The 17500-nt window shown below is 32.0% G+C and overlaps 1 protein-coding gene across 1 annotated transcript in view; it reads left to right on the forward strand.

Annotated features, from left to right (window-relative positions):
• LOC138016675 (uncharacterized) overlaps positions 1-17330 on the forward strand; it is a 17819-nt gene extending 489 nt beyond the window's left edge. The window contains exons 2-3 of the mRNA XM_068863863.1: positions 16695-16850; positions 16926-17330. Coding sequence (XP_068719964.1) covers positions 16719-16850; positions 16926-17168 — 375 coding nt within the window. The 5' untranslated portion in view covers positions 16695-16718 and the 3' untranslated portion in view covers positions 17169-17330. The remainder of the gene's footprint in view (positions 1-16694; positions 16851-16925) is intronic.
• The last annotated feature ends 170 nt before the right edge of the window (positions 17331-17500 follow it).

Here is a 17500-nt window from a genome sequence, read left to right on the forward strand (position 1 = left end):
CAATAATTAGAAAGCATATCTTTGTTAACTTTTATTTTTTCAGGTCCTAGAGGATAGTCATTCATGTATTTATTATTGGCTTTACCATGTGTTTTCAAACACATCTGCTAACAGAAGTATGTCGGATTTAAGATACAAGTCATGGTACTCACCCATATTTTTCAGATTAAAAGTGTTCCATACATTTTGAGCATGTTTGTATTGATCATCTGTTATATGTTCATCATTTAATATGCTGTAAAAGTTTTCTTTCGGTGGCAGCTTTTCATTGAATTTATCAAAGCTATCCATGAAGTCGTATGGATAAACTCCTTTTTGAGACATTAAATCAAGCTTTTTACCTTTGAATTTTTGAGATGTATATTTTAATGATTCTTTTGGTAGATTACTCACTAGTTTTTCCAAACTAGAGCTCATAAATTGAAAACTATCAATGAAGGTTAGATGATTACCAAGCATGAAAGCCATATATTTCTCCATGTTGTTAGGTATGGCATTGATATTCATTTGACACTTTTCTCCTTTCTTATTTGTATATGTATGCTTATTGACTATTTCACCAATCTCTTGCATCATAAAATGGCTGTCATACCCACGTAGATTATGAAATATTACTGGAATTTTATCAGTTATTTGAAAGTTAAGATTACAATCTTGATGAGCAGATCCTCTGTATTGGCTAGTTATGTGACAGTGATCTCTGACTCTCACATCGGTTTTATTGTATTCTTTTTCACATATATGACATTTATTAGCTTTTTGGAATTTTTCTTCATCATCTTTAGTCATTCTTAATGGTTTATTGAATTCTTTTTTCATAACCTTTTTACAATGTTTAACTTCTTCTAACATAGCTTCCATGAATCTGTGAATAGCTTTTTCACATCTATAAATTTGTACTGGTTTGCTATATTTATCATCATAACAACACACAACTTGTAACCGTATCCACAGTCTGTATGCTTCTGGTATGCTTCGGTATATGATTTATCATTATTAGGTTGACAACCGGATATCTTTTCTGTTATAGCCTCAAAATCTGCATAAATTACAAATGGAACTGCCAACTGTTTATGGAAATTATTGAATTTTAATATGTTGTTGTCTTTTGTTGGCATTTTAATCGCTTGTGTGCCATTCACTTGAATGCAGTTTTCTTTGTGATCATTTAATACTTTTTCAGAACTGAAACACTGAAGACAATCCATGCAGAAATGTTTCCTCTCTTTGTGCTTTGTTTGATTGTACATAAATTTGTTGAAATCTTTGATCGATACATAGTGCTTGTTTTCATTTTCAGTTATTAGAAGCAGATTCATACAATCTTTATACTTTTCATTTGATACATGAATGGGATATTTCTGTTTATCTTCATAACCGAAAACATTGATGTTTATTTCATTCTGCTTTTCTATTTTGTTGTACTGTTTGATAGTCGCTGGAAATTCAATTCCTGAATAATCCAAATTTTCAATGAATGCTTTATCTGATTTTTTTATTCTTTGAGGATCTTTGTCTTGAGGATTAAGATGCCGAATGTGACACCATCGAAAACATTCATTGTCACTGTTTTTTATGTTTATCAAACTTTTAGAACTGTTTCTAAGTTCATGTGGTAGTTTAATGTATGAAGAGCCTCTCATTGGTTTGTATTTTACAACATTAGGATAATGGTTTTCGACTGATTGAATAGTCCAACCTGAACCTTCAGATACCCATTGAGCTATTTTATTTAAGATTTGCTGTTTTGACACTTGTAATGATTCATTGATATCTATGTCATTTGTGATCGTTTTAGGTTGACTGTTGAAATAAGCGGTCTTATACACTATTTCTCTATCAGATGTTTTTGTAAATGCTACCTTAAGCGTTTCAACAAATTTTAGTCCTTTCATTGATATTAATATTTTTTCAATATGGTTAGCAATAGCCTTTCTTGTGTTATTTAGTTGAATATTTAGTTGAACTAATGGGTCTTCGTTGTTTTTGATATTTATCTCAAAAGACTTTGTAAACACTTTCAGAGCTTTACCTGTTTGCTCTATTTTGGTTCTTTGTGCTGGCACTGGTTTTTTGGTTCTTGGTGCTGGCACTGGTTTTTTAGTTCTTGGTGCTGGCACTGGTTTTTTAGTTCTTGGTGCTGGCACTGGTTTTTTAGTTCTTGGTGCTGGCACTGGTTTGTATCCATCTCTGAACTCTATTGGTGGAAGAATTATGTTTTCTTCATAATCTTGAACCATTTGATTTACACTCTTACGTGGTGTTGGGATTGGTCTAATTGGTTTTACAGTCCTTGGTGCTGGTACTGGTTTGGTGTCATCTACTATGATTATTTTAGGATTTTTCTTCTCTTGCTTTAATAGCATTTTGATTAGCTAAGATTTGCTCAGTTTTTTAAGATCACTCTTGTTCATATTTATAAGGTTAGATTTTTCTGGTTTCATTTATATATATACCTATAGATTTTATTTTTAAGTGTTTTCAAAAGATGCGTTTAAACGTGGTCAAAATTCGAAGGATCCAGTTATGAACCCTTTGAATATATTGAAAATATTTAATCCGGAATTGTTTATCTATAATATTGTTCCAAGTTATTGTATAACATATCCTCTACCTGTTTTCGGTTTTCTGTGCTGAGTAGTACATTCAAAAAGTTATCGCGTATTATATATCTTGAGTTGTGTTTTTGAATCGTGATGTCATAGTTTGGTATATGATAAAAAGGAGGTTTTCTTTTGCGAACTGCATCTTTGTCGATAATGTCTAATGTGCTATTGATATACATTTTGCGTTCCGTGTCTTCGGTTTCTTTGTTGGTGAATTGGTTTATTGTCTTATTAAGTCTTGATTTTGCCACGTCTAATGACATGTCGAGTTGTTTGTTAGGTGTTTTTTTCTTTGTCGATTTGGTTTTTTTTTGCCTTCTTTTTTGTAACAAGTGAATGAAATCTTGATAATGTTTCATTATGACTTTTTCTACCTCAGCACGTTTTAATTTGGAGACTTGAAACCCTTTTTTAATATTTATGACTTCTTTTTTTAACTCCTTGACAGTGAAGTTTTTTAGATGATTTTTTAATTGATTAATTACTTCCATATATAATCAATGTACATAAAAAATAATTTATTTTAAATCACGTATTTTAGCACGATATTCTAATAGGTTTGGTAAATCACCAGTCTTTAAGCCGTTAGCATATGGCCAAAAACCTTCTTCATGGAGCCATAAAGCCTTGTTTATTTTCCTTCTGATGGTTGTATTAGTTACAGCTTCTTCGACTGTTGTATCTATATAATATTCTAATTTACTAGTTTTATTTACATCTTGGAATGTTAATAGATTTTTTCTGATACTTGTTAATTTCATATTATGTTCTTCGGCTGACTTTTTTAAAGTCTTTATCAACGACCTTCTATCTTTACTTTCTTCGTACCCATCATAACCAGGATTATAATGACTGAGTTTTGGTAAAGCGTCAATGAATATAAAATGTTTAAATTTATTGTATGTTGAGTCACTTAATAGTTCAAAATCCCAGCCAGCACCCATATATACTAAAGTATATACATTTGTCTTTTTTGTTGAGTTTTTTTATTTACTTATGTCAGATTTCATATTCTATATATTAACTATATATTTTAATCTTTAAGTGTTTTCAAAAGATGCGTTTAAAACTATATATTTTTGTGTCTTTAATCTAAGTATACAAAGACTAATTTTGCCACAATGTCATTATTTTCATTCCTTATTGGTTTTGTTTTACAAATTTTTCCAGGCGTTGTATATTTATTTGATATATGCTTTAATGTTTTAACATGGCAACTTTTTCCTGCTAAACTGTAATTTTTCCCGTTTTCGCACAAGTTGCAATACCATGGCTTATTTAACATATAGTTGGTCTTATGTTGTTTTCTCTCCTCGTCAGTAAGAACTCTCGGTCTTCCACGACCTCTTTTGACATTTTTATTCTCCATATATTAATTCTATGGACATTTTTTCATATGTTTCTAATGTGCGTTTGAATATTCGCCTAAACTACAATATTCTCCCTCATAAATGAATTTAAAACCCGGAAAATATTCATACATTTTGAAACTTTTCTGTTTTGTATCAATCTCACATTTTCTGATTAATTTGTTCTGCAATATATATCTGGTTAGCTCTGAACGTGTTAGTTTTTTTAGTTTACTCGAAACATCTAAATTGATTAGATGTTTACTTCTGATTGAATTTATTTCGTCATCACTAATTACTGGGAATAATGCTAATTTAACCAGTTTTTTTCTACTAAGTTTATTTAGATTAATGTCTTGTATGTCTTTGGTTAGTTCAGTCAACATATACTAATACTATATATTTTAATTTTAAATAAATTTTACATGTGCGTTTATAGCCAGAAACAATTGAATATTTTTGGCTACAAATAGCAAATAAACAGTATATACCGTAACTAAGTTAATATATCATACATATATCTGTTTATATATTTTTAATATCTTTTAATGGTATCCAACTGTTGAAGTCATCACTGTATCCCTTCCATTTTACCAGAGCTTGTTTCTTTTTATGGTCCCTTCTAATGACTTTATCAATACGAAAAACATCCTGCTTGGCTTCAGGTTCATAAAAACTCCGTTGAATATCTTCATCTCTAAGATCTTTTAGTTTGTATGTGATTGGATTAGTGTATTGCATCTTATCAACTGTGAACACTTCTTCTGTCCAATTTGGTGTGTAACCTTTGTTGAACACAATCCGTTTATACTTAGATATTCTGACCTTATCACCTATTTTAAATTTTGCTTTAGCTGATAATGGCTCCATATCACCATATAGATTAAAGTAAACTATACCTTCATTCCTCTTATTAGATGCTTCTATAGGTGTCATCTTTATGCTTGAATGTTTTGTGTTGTTGTACTGTTTTACTAGTTTGGGTAGCATATCGAGATACATTGTATTACCTTGAACAGTGAACTGCTTCCACATTTTAGACTTGATTGTCCTATTCCATCTTTCAACCACTGATGACTTTTCTTCATTTTCAGTCGAATACATAAGTATCCCATTTTTGTCAAGCAAATCTTTCAAGTATTTGTTATATAACTCCTTTCCCTTATCAACCCATAAATATTGTGGTTTTCTACCTTCCTTAAATATTGATTTGAATGCTTCAGTGACAGATTCACCTTTCTTATCCTTCAACGGTACGATCCAACCGTATTTACTGAAAACATCAATAACCATTAGAAGATATCGGCAACCCTTATTCCATTTACTAAACTGTTGCATTTCAACTAGATCACTTGCCCATATTTCATCAATATGATTTGTGATTACACGCCGTCGAGTAAAATTACGTTTTATGGGTGCATGTAACTCATCTGCTAATTTTTCTTGCCAGTTTTCTTTAGTCGACGGCTTTTTCCGTTTTTTGAAACTCCTAGACCTAGTTTCTGCTTTGTATTGATAACATTTCTTGCCAACCAATGCCCCCATTGTCTTTCATTATACGGTACGTTGTCTAAAGCTTGAACCATTTTTCTATCTGCTTTATTTTTACATTTCCTATCATCCTTGCAGACGGAATAATCAACATCGTGTTGCATTGCTATTGCATCAGTTCTTCCAGTCGGTATATCGTATATTTCTAATATTTGACCAGTTTTTGGGTCATACTTCAGTTGATTTTCCAAATCATTATAAGGTCCTGTGTATTTATGACCGGGTAGTGTCCATCCGCTTTTTGGTTTTGGTAATTTACCAATAGCTTTGTGAATATCAAGAGCACCACCATCAAGATCTTTTCTGTTTGTTGTGTATTTTTTATTTGGTCTTATTTTTGTTGACAATTGATTCAAAGCTTGAGATCCAACATTTTGAATTGCTGGATTAAGTTTATCCAAAGCATAATCAATAGCTTTTTTCTGTAACTTTGGATCTCGTAGCATTTCTGATGTGTAATATCTACCCATTTCAACTGCTTTTTTGCCAAGATAAGGTACTCCTTTAGTTAAAAATAATTCTGCTGCTGTATTACCAACAGTACTTAATATGCCCGCCCCAGACGACGGGCTAAACCGTTTCCCATCTGTTTCAAATTTGGTCTTTTTAATGCCGCATTCAGCACAAGTGCAAAAGAACATTAGTCTGCCATTTTTAGTTGTTTTGTAACCTGAAGGCTCAGTACATTCAGTCACTTTCTTTTGTTTAACATAATACGATTTCATAATATATATAAGTTAGATATTTCTAAATATTTCCTGTATAATCGAAATCTTTTCCAAAAAGTGCGTCTTCGAATGTGAAATCAAGTGTTTTAAAATAATGTTCAATAAATCTCTCATTTTTCATTGTATCATTTATGTCGAATACTTGTAATAAATCGTAATATGAATTACCCTTATTCATTTCATTTAGAAAGTACAAACAGAAATACCCACAAGTGGTTGTGTTCAAGTTTTGAATTTGGTTGTTTTGGTGTAATAGAGTTAAATTTTTCTTTTTGGCACGATTTACAATCTCTTGGAATGGAGGCATACCGAAACTATCAAAATAATTGATAACGTTATCTTTTACATAAGTTGCAACCCAATGGCTTCCTCTCATATATAAAGGTTCAAGATTGTAAATAAATAATGCTTGCTTATGATTATGTGGAATGCTTTTGTCTCTTGACAGAACATCATTGATTGGTATATTTAAATATTTACACCATTTTATTAGATCATGGTTACTCAAAGGGGTGTTTTTATAAAATTTTGGTTTTACAATATTGCCCCCAGAAGGGGTATGCCATTGAATGGACTGTTTTTTCCCAATAGTAGTCCCTTTCCTGATTTTTTTTTTGGTTGTTCTTTTTTTTACCATTACCTGTGACATATGGTGGAAAACTATAAAAAGGAGGAGGTGCTTTAGGCATTCCGATTCTTGGCGCTCCTGTACCATGTTTTGGCCAAGAAGGAGGCAACCCAACCTGTGGAGCTGACCCTCCCATCAACTTTTTGACAGCATCAATAGCTAGTGGAATACCGATGCTAGCTAACAGAGTGCCTAAAAATCCACCTGATTGTGTTTTGGTCGGTTTTATACGAACACCAGAACCCGATTGAAGGGCATTTAATATATCCTGTTTTTGTTTCGTCGATAAAAGATGTTTATATTCTATCAGCTTTTTAATTTTGTCTTGTGGTACGAGAAAACCACCAGTCTGTACTCCTTTCCCAGAGATTGCTTTAACCAATTGAGAAGCACCTTCTGAAGCTAAGCCTGAAAGAGGTGAAAGACCAAGGGTTTTACCTACAGTTGGTAAAAGTGTACGCCCCAGTGATAAAATTGAAGTCAATAGATTTCCACCGACTTGTTTTCTAATATTAGTCTTAGCAAGACGAATATCCATACCTTTATTCAATTTGCGATTTTTTTCCAATCTCTTCTTTATCATTGCTGGAACATAAAGAGTATCGTTTCCATGAAGAGAATCAATTGTTTCCCTTTTATAGTAAGCGGTACTCAGATTCTTTTTTTGATTTTCTGAAAGTCTCACATTGATTTCAAAAAGTTCAGTCATTTTCTGTATATAATATATGTTATATAAATTCCATGGTTCATAAAACATATATAAAAAGAAATATCCTATAGTTGGTGTCATCGACTTCTTTACACTATAACCAGTTCATTTCCGATTTTGTCGATGACGACTGTTTCTTCATATAGAACGACAGCATGTACTCTGAAAGGACTATTGACAGCACTATTAGCATTGAGTTTGTACCTAAAAATCAACTGTTTGGGATCTCTTGTCACTTTCTCTGCCTGATATGATAGATCGAAATAGATTAGTGAGTATAAACTATTATAATTAGCTAGATTCAACTGGCTTCCGGTGTTGTAATCATTTTTCCTCATTGCATAAGACATTAAATCATTAAAGATTCTTACTTTACTTTCACTGTCATACTTCATTTCTGGGTAGAAAACTCCATTTCCATATTCTAGACGACATGTTGTCAAATAACTACCATTTCCACGATCGGCATTGATATTATATGTATCAAATTCATACGGATTTGCCGTTGAATTGTTTGTTTTAGCTCGTTGTAGGTATATAAAAACTGCTTTAACATTGTCAATACTAGATGAAATCTGGAAAAATCCACTACTATGTGTTAGTGCTGACATTTGATACATTTCTCTGAGATACGTCCATTTATCTTGTTTTAAAAAAGAACTAATAAACTTGTCATACAGACTGTCTTTTGGAGTCAATCTTGGGATCCATAGTAGAAATCTATTAACGACAACCCTTCCATTATCAACTGCATCGAGTTTTTGAAGTAGTTCGTTATCATTCTGCAGCTTTAAAACGATTTCAAGCTGCATTGGTACCAGCATCTTACTCTCCAACTCTTCAAAAAAAACCGCAACGATTAATAGTTATGATTACATTGACATCAGACTTCCCGGTTGTTAAAAGTCGTCTTGCCTCAAATCCTGTATTCTGATTAGCATTAGCTATAAGATGGTTTGTATCCAAATACCAAAGACTATTCTTTGCTACACTTCTAGAGTAATCATCAGAATATTCCAGTAAATTCTTCACAAAAATGATCTTGTGTAGATTATCAGTATCGTACACAATTTTACCAGCGCTTTTTATCATCATATGACTAATCAAACTATGGGCTCCATTAATAACTGTTATACGATCTCCATCATAGGCTGAACCATCAGCCAATTTTTGCACCTTGAACTGAATCTCAAAATAAGCATTATACCAATCGTAAAAACTGGATCGATCATTGATTTCAAACGTATATCCATTTTTCTCTTGGGGTTGATTATCCCCAGGGGCTTCAATTACGTTTTTAAGTTGAATTCTAACCAATTCGTATCTTTGTAAAAATTCGCTTGTTCTAAAAGACATATATCAATATGTTAGATAAAAATTATACCATATATGTTATTTAAAGATTTTTACGCCTTCTTTTTATACCTGATCCTGATATCAATCTATTGAGTATCATATCAGTACTTTCATATTGCTGTTGCTGTTTAATGGGTGAGGATGTAGCTCCTTTTCTCAAATTTGCCAATTTTTTCATTATTAGGTCTCCTGACTTCTCTGATACCGCCTTACCCAGGCGCTCACCTGCATGGGATACTCCCGATTGTAATGCCTTCTTTGCTATTGGCTTAGCAAATTCCTTGAAAACAGATGATGCCACACTTTTTAACGGTTTGAAAATATTATCAACGATAATCCCAGACCCTTTGTGTTGATATACAAATCTACCAAGTTTTGGATGATAAAACCTCTTGAATTCATACGGTTTCATTTATACTTTTATGTTATATTATTCTATGCTTTTCAGAATCAGTGAAAAAGACGTATCCGCTCCATTCAGATCCAGTAATCTTCTTTTTCCATCTGTTACCCACATTCTGATTGATGAAACTGTAATTTTATTAATTGGATTAAATGTAACTCTTCTTGGTTCTAAGGTAAAGCTATAACTAGGTTGGAGAACACTGGTTGAGAATGAATAAATGATGTCCGTATCTTTACCGTCTACAAGTGAATCATTCATTAAATCACAATGAATATTGATTATGTCTGTGTCTTGACTGAGATTGGGTAATTTAGGTCCAATATGTGTTCCACTTGTCAATATCTTTTTGTCAAAACCTATTAGGTCATTAAAATTACTTGCTCTTAAATCAAGTTGGTAATTTTCAGCTAATGTAACCGTGACCCTAAATGTTGTATTATCGAATTCAAGAGTTATCGGATACGTATCACCAGTTTTTGTCATATTTTTTATGTAGGTGTTGAAATCTATATAATTCCATACACCGGCTGGAAGTGTAATGTTTTTAAAAGTTCAACCATTATCTGAGCTATATTTAATTAATTGATTTTTGTATCCAGCATTAACATTAAACCAAGTGAATGACATGTTAATAACTCTATTAAGACCAATAACATATTGCTTATTATTGTCTAGAATCATAGGTCTGGTAAAATTTGTTGTAAAATCTTCTGGTTTATTATTAAATTGATTTTTTACAGAATATGATGATAATACTATCTCACGTTGCATTATATAATAAAGTTACATTAAATTTTGAAATATTGTTTATATAATTTATCATATTGTGATCTGTTGATTGTTGATATCTTTAAAAGCATGTCCAATATAGAAACACCCATATTTCGCATTTCAATGCCAGTATTACCTGCTAATATCTCACCAACAATTAAATCTAATTTTTCTAAAAGTTCTTTCGGTTTGTTAAAAAATATAACATTACCACCTTTTTGTTTTCTCCTATCAGAACCTTTTATTGTTTCGATTTTATTTTCATAATGTTTTATGTATTCATTCAATGTCATTCTTGCATTGTCTAATCTTTTGTTTAGCACTTGCCTAACTGCATCTGAAATTTCTCCTGATTTATATTTTTTTGTGATATGAGTTTTGTAACCTTTTAATTGATTTCTTTTTATTTTGGCTTCATTGATAATCTTATTGAGATATTTTTTGTTTTTTTGTTGAGTCATTTCTTGTTGATTTATTACCTTTTCAACAGAATCATAATTTTGAAGACCAAGATCACCTAATATCATATTCGCCTCATCTTCATCATCTAATCCATAATCTATTTCTTCATCTTCATCGTATTCTGGTGGTAATTCTGGTTCTTCCGGAAAGTACTGAGGATCAATCTTCATTTGTTTTTTACCTTCTAAAAGATCTTGATGACTTTCTTCATATGTTGGTGGTTTTGGCACCAGTTTTTTATCTTCTTGTGGTAAAACAGGTTGTTCAAATAATTCTCCAAGATTCATATCTGGAACTTCATCCTCTATATCAATGCCGTAATCCGGAACTTCTCCTTTCTTCAGAGGTCGTTTTTTCCTTGGCATCCTTAAAACCTGATTACTATCAATAACATCATCTAATTTACTTGTAATTGGTTTAAATACTTTTGAAAATCCCTGTTGACTGGTCTGCTGACCAATATTATGTTTTGTAATTGCATTATGGACATAATTGATTTTATTTCCTAATTCAGATTTACTCTTTGCTAGTTCTTTCCACTTAAGTAAACTCATTTTTGTTATATTGTTATATTATTATGTCAGATAAAAATGAAAATTAAATGAAAATCATATACAAAAAATAGCGTTTAACACCATGTTGAACACCGTGTTATACACCATGTTATTGAAATAATATACCCATATAATATAAAAATGAAAATACCAAATTATGATACAGACGATAAAGTCAAATCCAATTTTAAACAAATATATGATTTCATGCCTGATCGATGCTTTCGCATGCTCATTTGCGGCCCCAGCGGTTCGGGAAAAACAAATACAATGATGCATATGATTTACAATTTGTTGTACTTTGATAAAATATACCTTTATGCAAAAAACTTAGAGCAGTCAAAGTATCAGAATCTCATGGATATGTTCAAACCAATAAGTGATGAAGCTGGTTATGATGTTATTGAAGCAAGCAATGATAAAATTATTCCTGTAAACGATCTTGATAGTGAAAATCAGAAATTGGTAATATTTGACGATTTTGTATCTGATAGAAACCAAAAGCCATTAGTTGACTATTTTATTCAGGGAAGACAGTGCTATTTATTTGAGTCAAAGCTACTATAAGACACCAAAAGACATTAGATTAAACTGCTCTCATTTTGCTATTTATGAATTTCCAAGCAACAACGAAAAATCGCTTATTTGCAGAGAAAACAATGTATCAAAACAATTATACGAAAAAGCAACTGGTGACCCTTACAGCTTCATATATATCGATAAGCCACGGAAATTTACAACAATGAACTTTAATGGAACAATATAACCCATATATATATGAGTTACTCAAATGGCAAATTACCTGAAGATACATTGTCACATGACAAAATTATTGAAATAGTAAAAGGATTGCCTGGTGTTGGTTTTAAACTAACAGATGACAGTGATTACGATATTGACAACAAAAAATTGAGAAATGTGGCTCAACCGATATTAAGTAGCGATGGAAGTACTAAGAGTTATGTTGATTCACAGGTCAATAAGACATTAAAACTAGACGGAAGTAATAAAATGTTAGCAGCTATCGATATGGACAATCGCAGAATTGAAAATTTAGCCCCTGCTCGGCATGGGTTTAGTGATGCTGTCAGCAGTTTACATCTACATAACTTTTATTTCGATCTTAATGTTGATGATGGGTACATAGAAGCACAAAATCCAATTGATATGCAAGATCAAAGAATTAAGGGGTTAGTCGAACCAGTACATCATAAAGATGCTGTATCAAAATTTTACCTTGACAACTTTATGACTCAATAGGCTGATAAAACAGAACTGACCAATTATTTGAAGAGAGATGGAAGTATTTCCGTAACTAGTGATTTTGACTTTTGTGACAATAAAATTACAAAGGTTGGTAACGGTTCACAATCGACTGATGTAGTGAATAAAGGATACATTGATACTGCATTAGCTGCCAAACCAAATGTTAATCAGGTTATATTACGAGATGGTACGCAAAATATGACTGCTAATTTAAATATGTCTCAAAAGAGGATAATCAATTGTGGTCCTCCGAGTAGTAGTTTCGATGTGACTCGAAAAAGTTATGTTGATAATCAATTTTCAAGATGTTTAAGATTGGATGGGAGCAATAAAATGACTTCAAATCTTGACATGAACAATCAACAAATAAAAAACGTGAAAGATGCAACAAATAATCAAGATGTTACAACTTTGAAGCAAGTGAGTGATGCAACTACAAGTACCAATGATAATAAATATACAGACCAAAAAATAGCGGAGAGTCATATAAGCACACACGAAAATCGAAAGAACGTTTTGGCATACCCTATGGACGATGGTGAATTCACAGAAGATTTTGGAATTCAAGACGTCAATTTAATCACCTATAATGACAGTCCTCATAAAACCAACAAAAAAGCATTTTCCATGAAGGTTCAAAAAACAAATGATGGTTCAAATCTGTTTAAAGGAAGGTTTGATTTTAAATTATTTAAGATGATCCGTGATGATTTCAGTAATCAATATACTGTCTGTATTGAAGTGTATTTCGAAAAAGATGGTACACATGAGTCAGAATTCAATTCTTTTAATATAACATTTCAAAAACTGAATATGAATATTGATAAATCACACACAATAAAAGTTAATACTGATTATAAATATTATCGAAGTATATTGAATCTTTCTCCAGACGGCACATCTCCATCGATTCAAAGAAGGTTATATGTTAATGTTCAGAGTAGTTTTGACAACCTTAGTCCTAGTCTGTTACCTTTATATGTACTGATTTATAGGATTAAAAATGAATTCAAAAACGATCTTGACGTGAGTATATACGATTACGATAAAGCCTATGAAGTTGTAAACAATCAACTTAAGATGCATGTAGCAATTAATATGAATGCACAACGATTAATTGGATTACAAAATGCCAATTTTGATTCTGATGCTATAACAAAAGGATATATGAATTCGTCTTTGATTCCAGGATTTATTTGCGGACCAACAAAATTTAGCCGCAATGAATGCGAATTTTTGATTCCATATGATAGCTTACAAGATCAAATAGGAGATATCGATCTTAAATTTATTCTTCAAGAAAAGATATATATTGACAAGGTGATTATAATAGCAAGCCAAACGTATAGTTCTACGCATCAATTAGTAATTGTTGGTAAAAGATCTTCTTCCAGTGCTTCTTTTAGTCATACATACGATTTCAGTTTGTCTGCTGGTAATGGTGCTAATATAACAATCAACCAATATTATGCCAGCGTAAGTCGAATTTATGTTAAATTCACAGATTCTAAGTTAAAAAATTTCATTTACTGCATACGAAACAAACCGTATTATTTATAAAAATATATAATTTATTATATATATGTCGTTGTATGTTAAAGATTTAACTGGAGCTTTTATTCTTGACGATAATGGTAATAAAATTGAATACAGTGTGCAAAATTCAAATATCACTTTAAGTTCTCCACAAAGAGCCAGTTTTCCTATTAATGAAAAAGGATACATAGAAAGTAATAAAAATATAGTATCTATAGCAGCAATTGAAGATAATCATCTTGTAATCAAATCACAGGTTGGTGATATTGTTAGAGATTCATTTCTTGATCTTTGGGTGAGTGAATACTTACGTATGTATGCTAATTGTGTTTATCAGATAAATAGCGCAGATGGTCAAAATGTAAAGATGGATTCAAGCAGAAAAGTAGAAACAATATATGATAAAAGCAATGAAGAAAGTGATGCCACACAAACTGATTCATCTAAAAGACCCACCTTATGTACAAAAGCAGAAAAACACAATGGTAGATATTTTTTAAAATTCAATGGTTCACAAAAGATGATTAGTCAAGTTAATCTAAATAACGATGCTGTTAATGTATTCATTGTTTATCGATTAACTTCTAGGAGCTCACCTCAGAGTTTTTGGAACAATGGTCTTTTTGGTCACGATAACGGAGGGTATGATAAATTTATAGGTCATAGTGGATCAAATCTCGTAGTATCTGGGGCTCATAATACATATAAATGTGTTTATGTTGGCCCGGCAAGTAGCCTACAAAGTTTTCTAAATCTAGGAGATTATAGCGAAAATGATTTAGGCGAACTTAATAAATGGCATTGTCTTAGTGTTCATTGGGATAACAAATCTTCACCAAAAACCGAAAAAAGTAAGATTTACTGGAACAAAAAGCATATTGGTGATCTCACTGCTGACAATCGCGTTGGTGCATCAACAACTGTTTTTGGAGGTTTGGATTCAAGCAGTGACATAGCACCCTTAGATGGTAGTATAGCGTTTTTCTGTGTATATTTGGATGACATTTTAGATGATAAAACAATACTGGACCATCATACTGTCTTGATGCAGAGGTATAATATAACGTAATAATATGTATATCAATATCTTATTAAAACATGTAAAATACAATTTTCATGATGCAAAAAAAAAAACATCCATACATTGATGACAAAATATTAAAATCTGCACTCATTTATCAATACTTACACTATTTTTATTTTGAGAGAGACATATCAATAAACAAAATTCTTGAACTGAATAATGGAGAAATAGGTCTTCTCGGACCAGGTAGTGGCTGTCTAACATGGTTATTTGAAAAAACATTCGGTTGGATTAATATATTAAACAGTCATAGCATTCTGCACGATTCATTTGGGAGGTTTTACGATCATTATTCATTGAGTAGAGGTTATACTTATGCTATTCCAGAAAAATACACAACTAGAGTCGTAAAAAGATCTCCATTATGCGGCCAGATTTCTGGTCTGATTTATTGTATCTCTAAACGATTAACAATCTAAACTATATATATGAAAGATCAAAAAAAGAGAATATTCAACTGGAATCACATCTCAGACAAACTTTCAGAAGAACAGATTGAGGAATTAAAATCATATTATCACGCATACCATAGAAAGTGTTGGGCATATAAACAGGCTATGAAACGATTTAAAAAATTTAAATTAATTGGTAATTCTGTTTCTATTTTGACAGCATCTGGTGGAATTATAAGTGCTATTGTGACCGGTGGTGTTGCTCTAGTAGCTATCAGCACTTGTGCCTTGTTAATCAAATCTTATATGGATCATCAAAACCTTGATTTAAAAATCCAAAACACTCAATTTGCTATTCAGAGTTATCAACTTTTAATTTTAATAAAAAACATGTTAAGAAGTGGTGATTTTGAACCATCAATTCACGTTACTATGAAAAATACAGACGATATTATAGTAGATATATGTCCAACCGTTGATAAATACTTGTTGAAATATGATAAAAAATTTACTATTGAATGATTTTTATGATTTTGTCAAATATCAATAATAAGATCTCTATCCAATATCGATTATACTTTTCAAGTGTCTTTTTTGATTTGGTAATCCTTATTTTTTTATAAGGAAGATCAAGCATTATAAATATCTTTTGTAAAATAAAGTTGATATTAATCCTCCGTTTCCTTTCTTTATTTAGTAAATCAATTACTGTTCCCACTTCTTTGAAAATTTTCAATATTTTATCTTTATTCTTTACAGAAATCTGAAAATTATTTTTAAGCGCTATATTATTTACAATATTTTCAATGTGATATTTACGTTGATAAACAGATTTGCGACGGAATCTGTGTTTGTTCTGATGAAATTCAACATAATCTATGAGAGGTTTATAACCATGAACTCTTCCACAACTAATGCATACATTCATGTTATCATTGTTTTGTATATTTTGTTCAATACAACATGTCTCTTTTTTAATTGTATGCTTTCCGATTTCTTTATTGCAAAATGGACAATTGATTTCTTCCATATCAACTAGCTCTTCATGTATATTTTTACAACTCATATATAATTATACAATAAATTAATTTTATGCAGCAAACAAATGGAAAAATGCGCTCGTATCCCCAAGTCCTATACTACTAACTTATTTTTCTAATTTCTCTTATTTCTCTTAAACAACTCTCTTCGAAATTCATTATTAGCATATTGACTTTCTACAAACATTTTACAAAACTGGTATCGGCTTTCCAGTGTGTAAATGTCAGGATATGATATATACTACAATATTTCTAGGTGCTCCAGAAGCTAATCCAACTGATGCCCGAGCTGGCCGCCAGGCAAGTCACCGTGGACTTCAAGAAGGCGCTGTGGTCGGCACTCCGAGCAGTCTTACCAACAGTTAAAATCCAAGGATGCGTTTTTCACTGGACACAAGCAGTCTGGAGGAAGGTGTGTATTGCATTTTAATTGTTGTTTATACTTTTTTGTGTACCTTTTTGAATTGTGATTTTGTTTTACTTTAAGGTACAAGAGCTTGGCCTTCAGACGGCTTACTCTGGTGACGATGCGGTGTACCAGTACATCAGAAAGATAATGGCCCTAGCATTCCTTCCGTACCTAGAGATCTTGCCGATGTTCGTCCGCCTCGAGGCCCAGGCCCAAACAGAAGCTGAGGAGTCTCGTCGAGTATGTCAGGCGGCAGTGGATCGAAAGCCAAGTGTTTACTCCGAGAAACTGGTGCGTCTACAAACAGCCGATCCGAACTAATAATGATCTAGAAGGTTGGCATAACGCACTCAATCGCCGAGCGGGGGGACAATGCGGTTTGCCGTTGTATTTATTAATTGAGTTGCTTGATAGGGAGGCAAAGCTTACAGCCGTGACAATCAGGCTTGTATCAGACAATAAACTTAAACGAATTCAACGTAGTGTCACTAGGAATATCCAGGCTAAGCTATTCGCAAGCTGGGAAAAGTATGGGAACAACGAAAAGACTGCCGCCCAACTACTGAAGACCTGTTCACGGCTTAACGGACCAGCTCGTGCGAACTGGAACTTCTCTGTAAATAGGATAAATTGATTTCACTGAGATAATATAT

Source organism: Montipora capricornis, chromosome 9 (assembly GCF_036669925.1).
Source record: "Montipora capricornis isolate CH-2021 chromosome 9, ASM3666992v2, whole genome shotgun sequence".
Classification (NCBI taxonomy): domain Eukaryota; kingdom Metazoa; phylum Cnidaria; class Anthozoa; order Scleractinia; family Acroporidae; genus Montipora; species Montipora capricornis.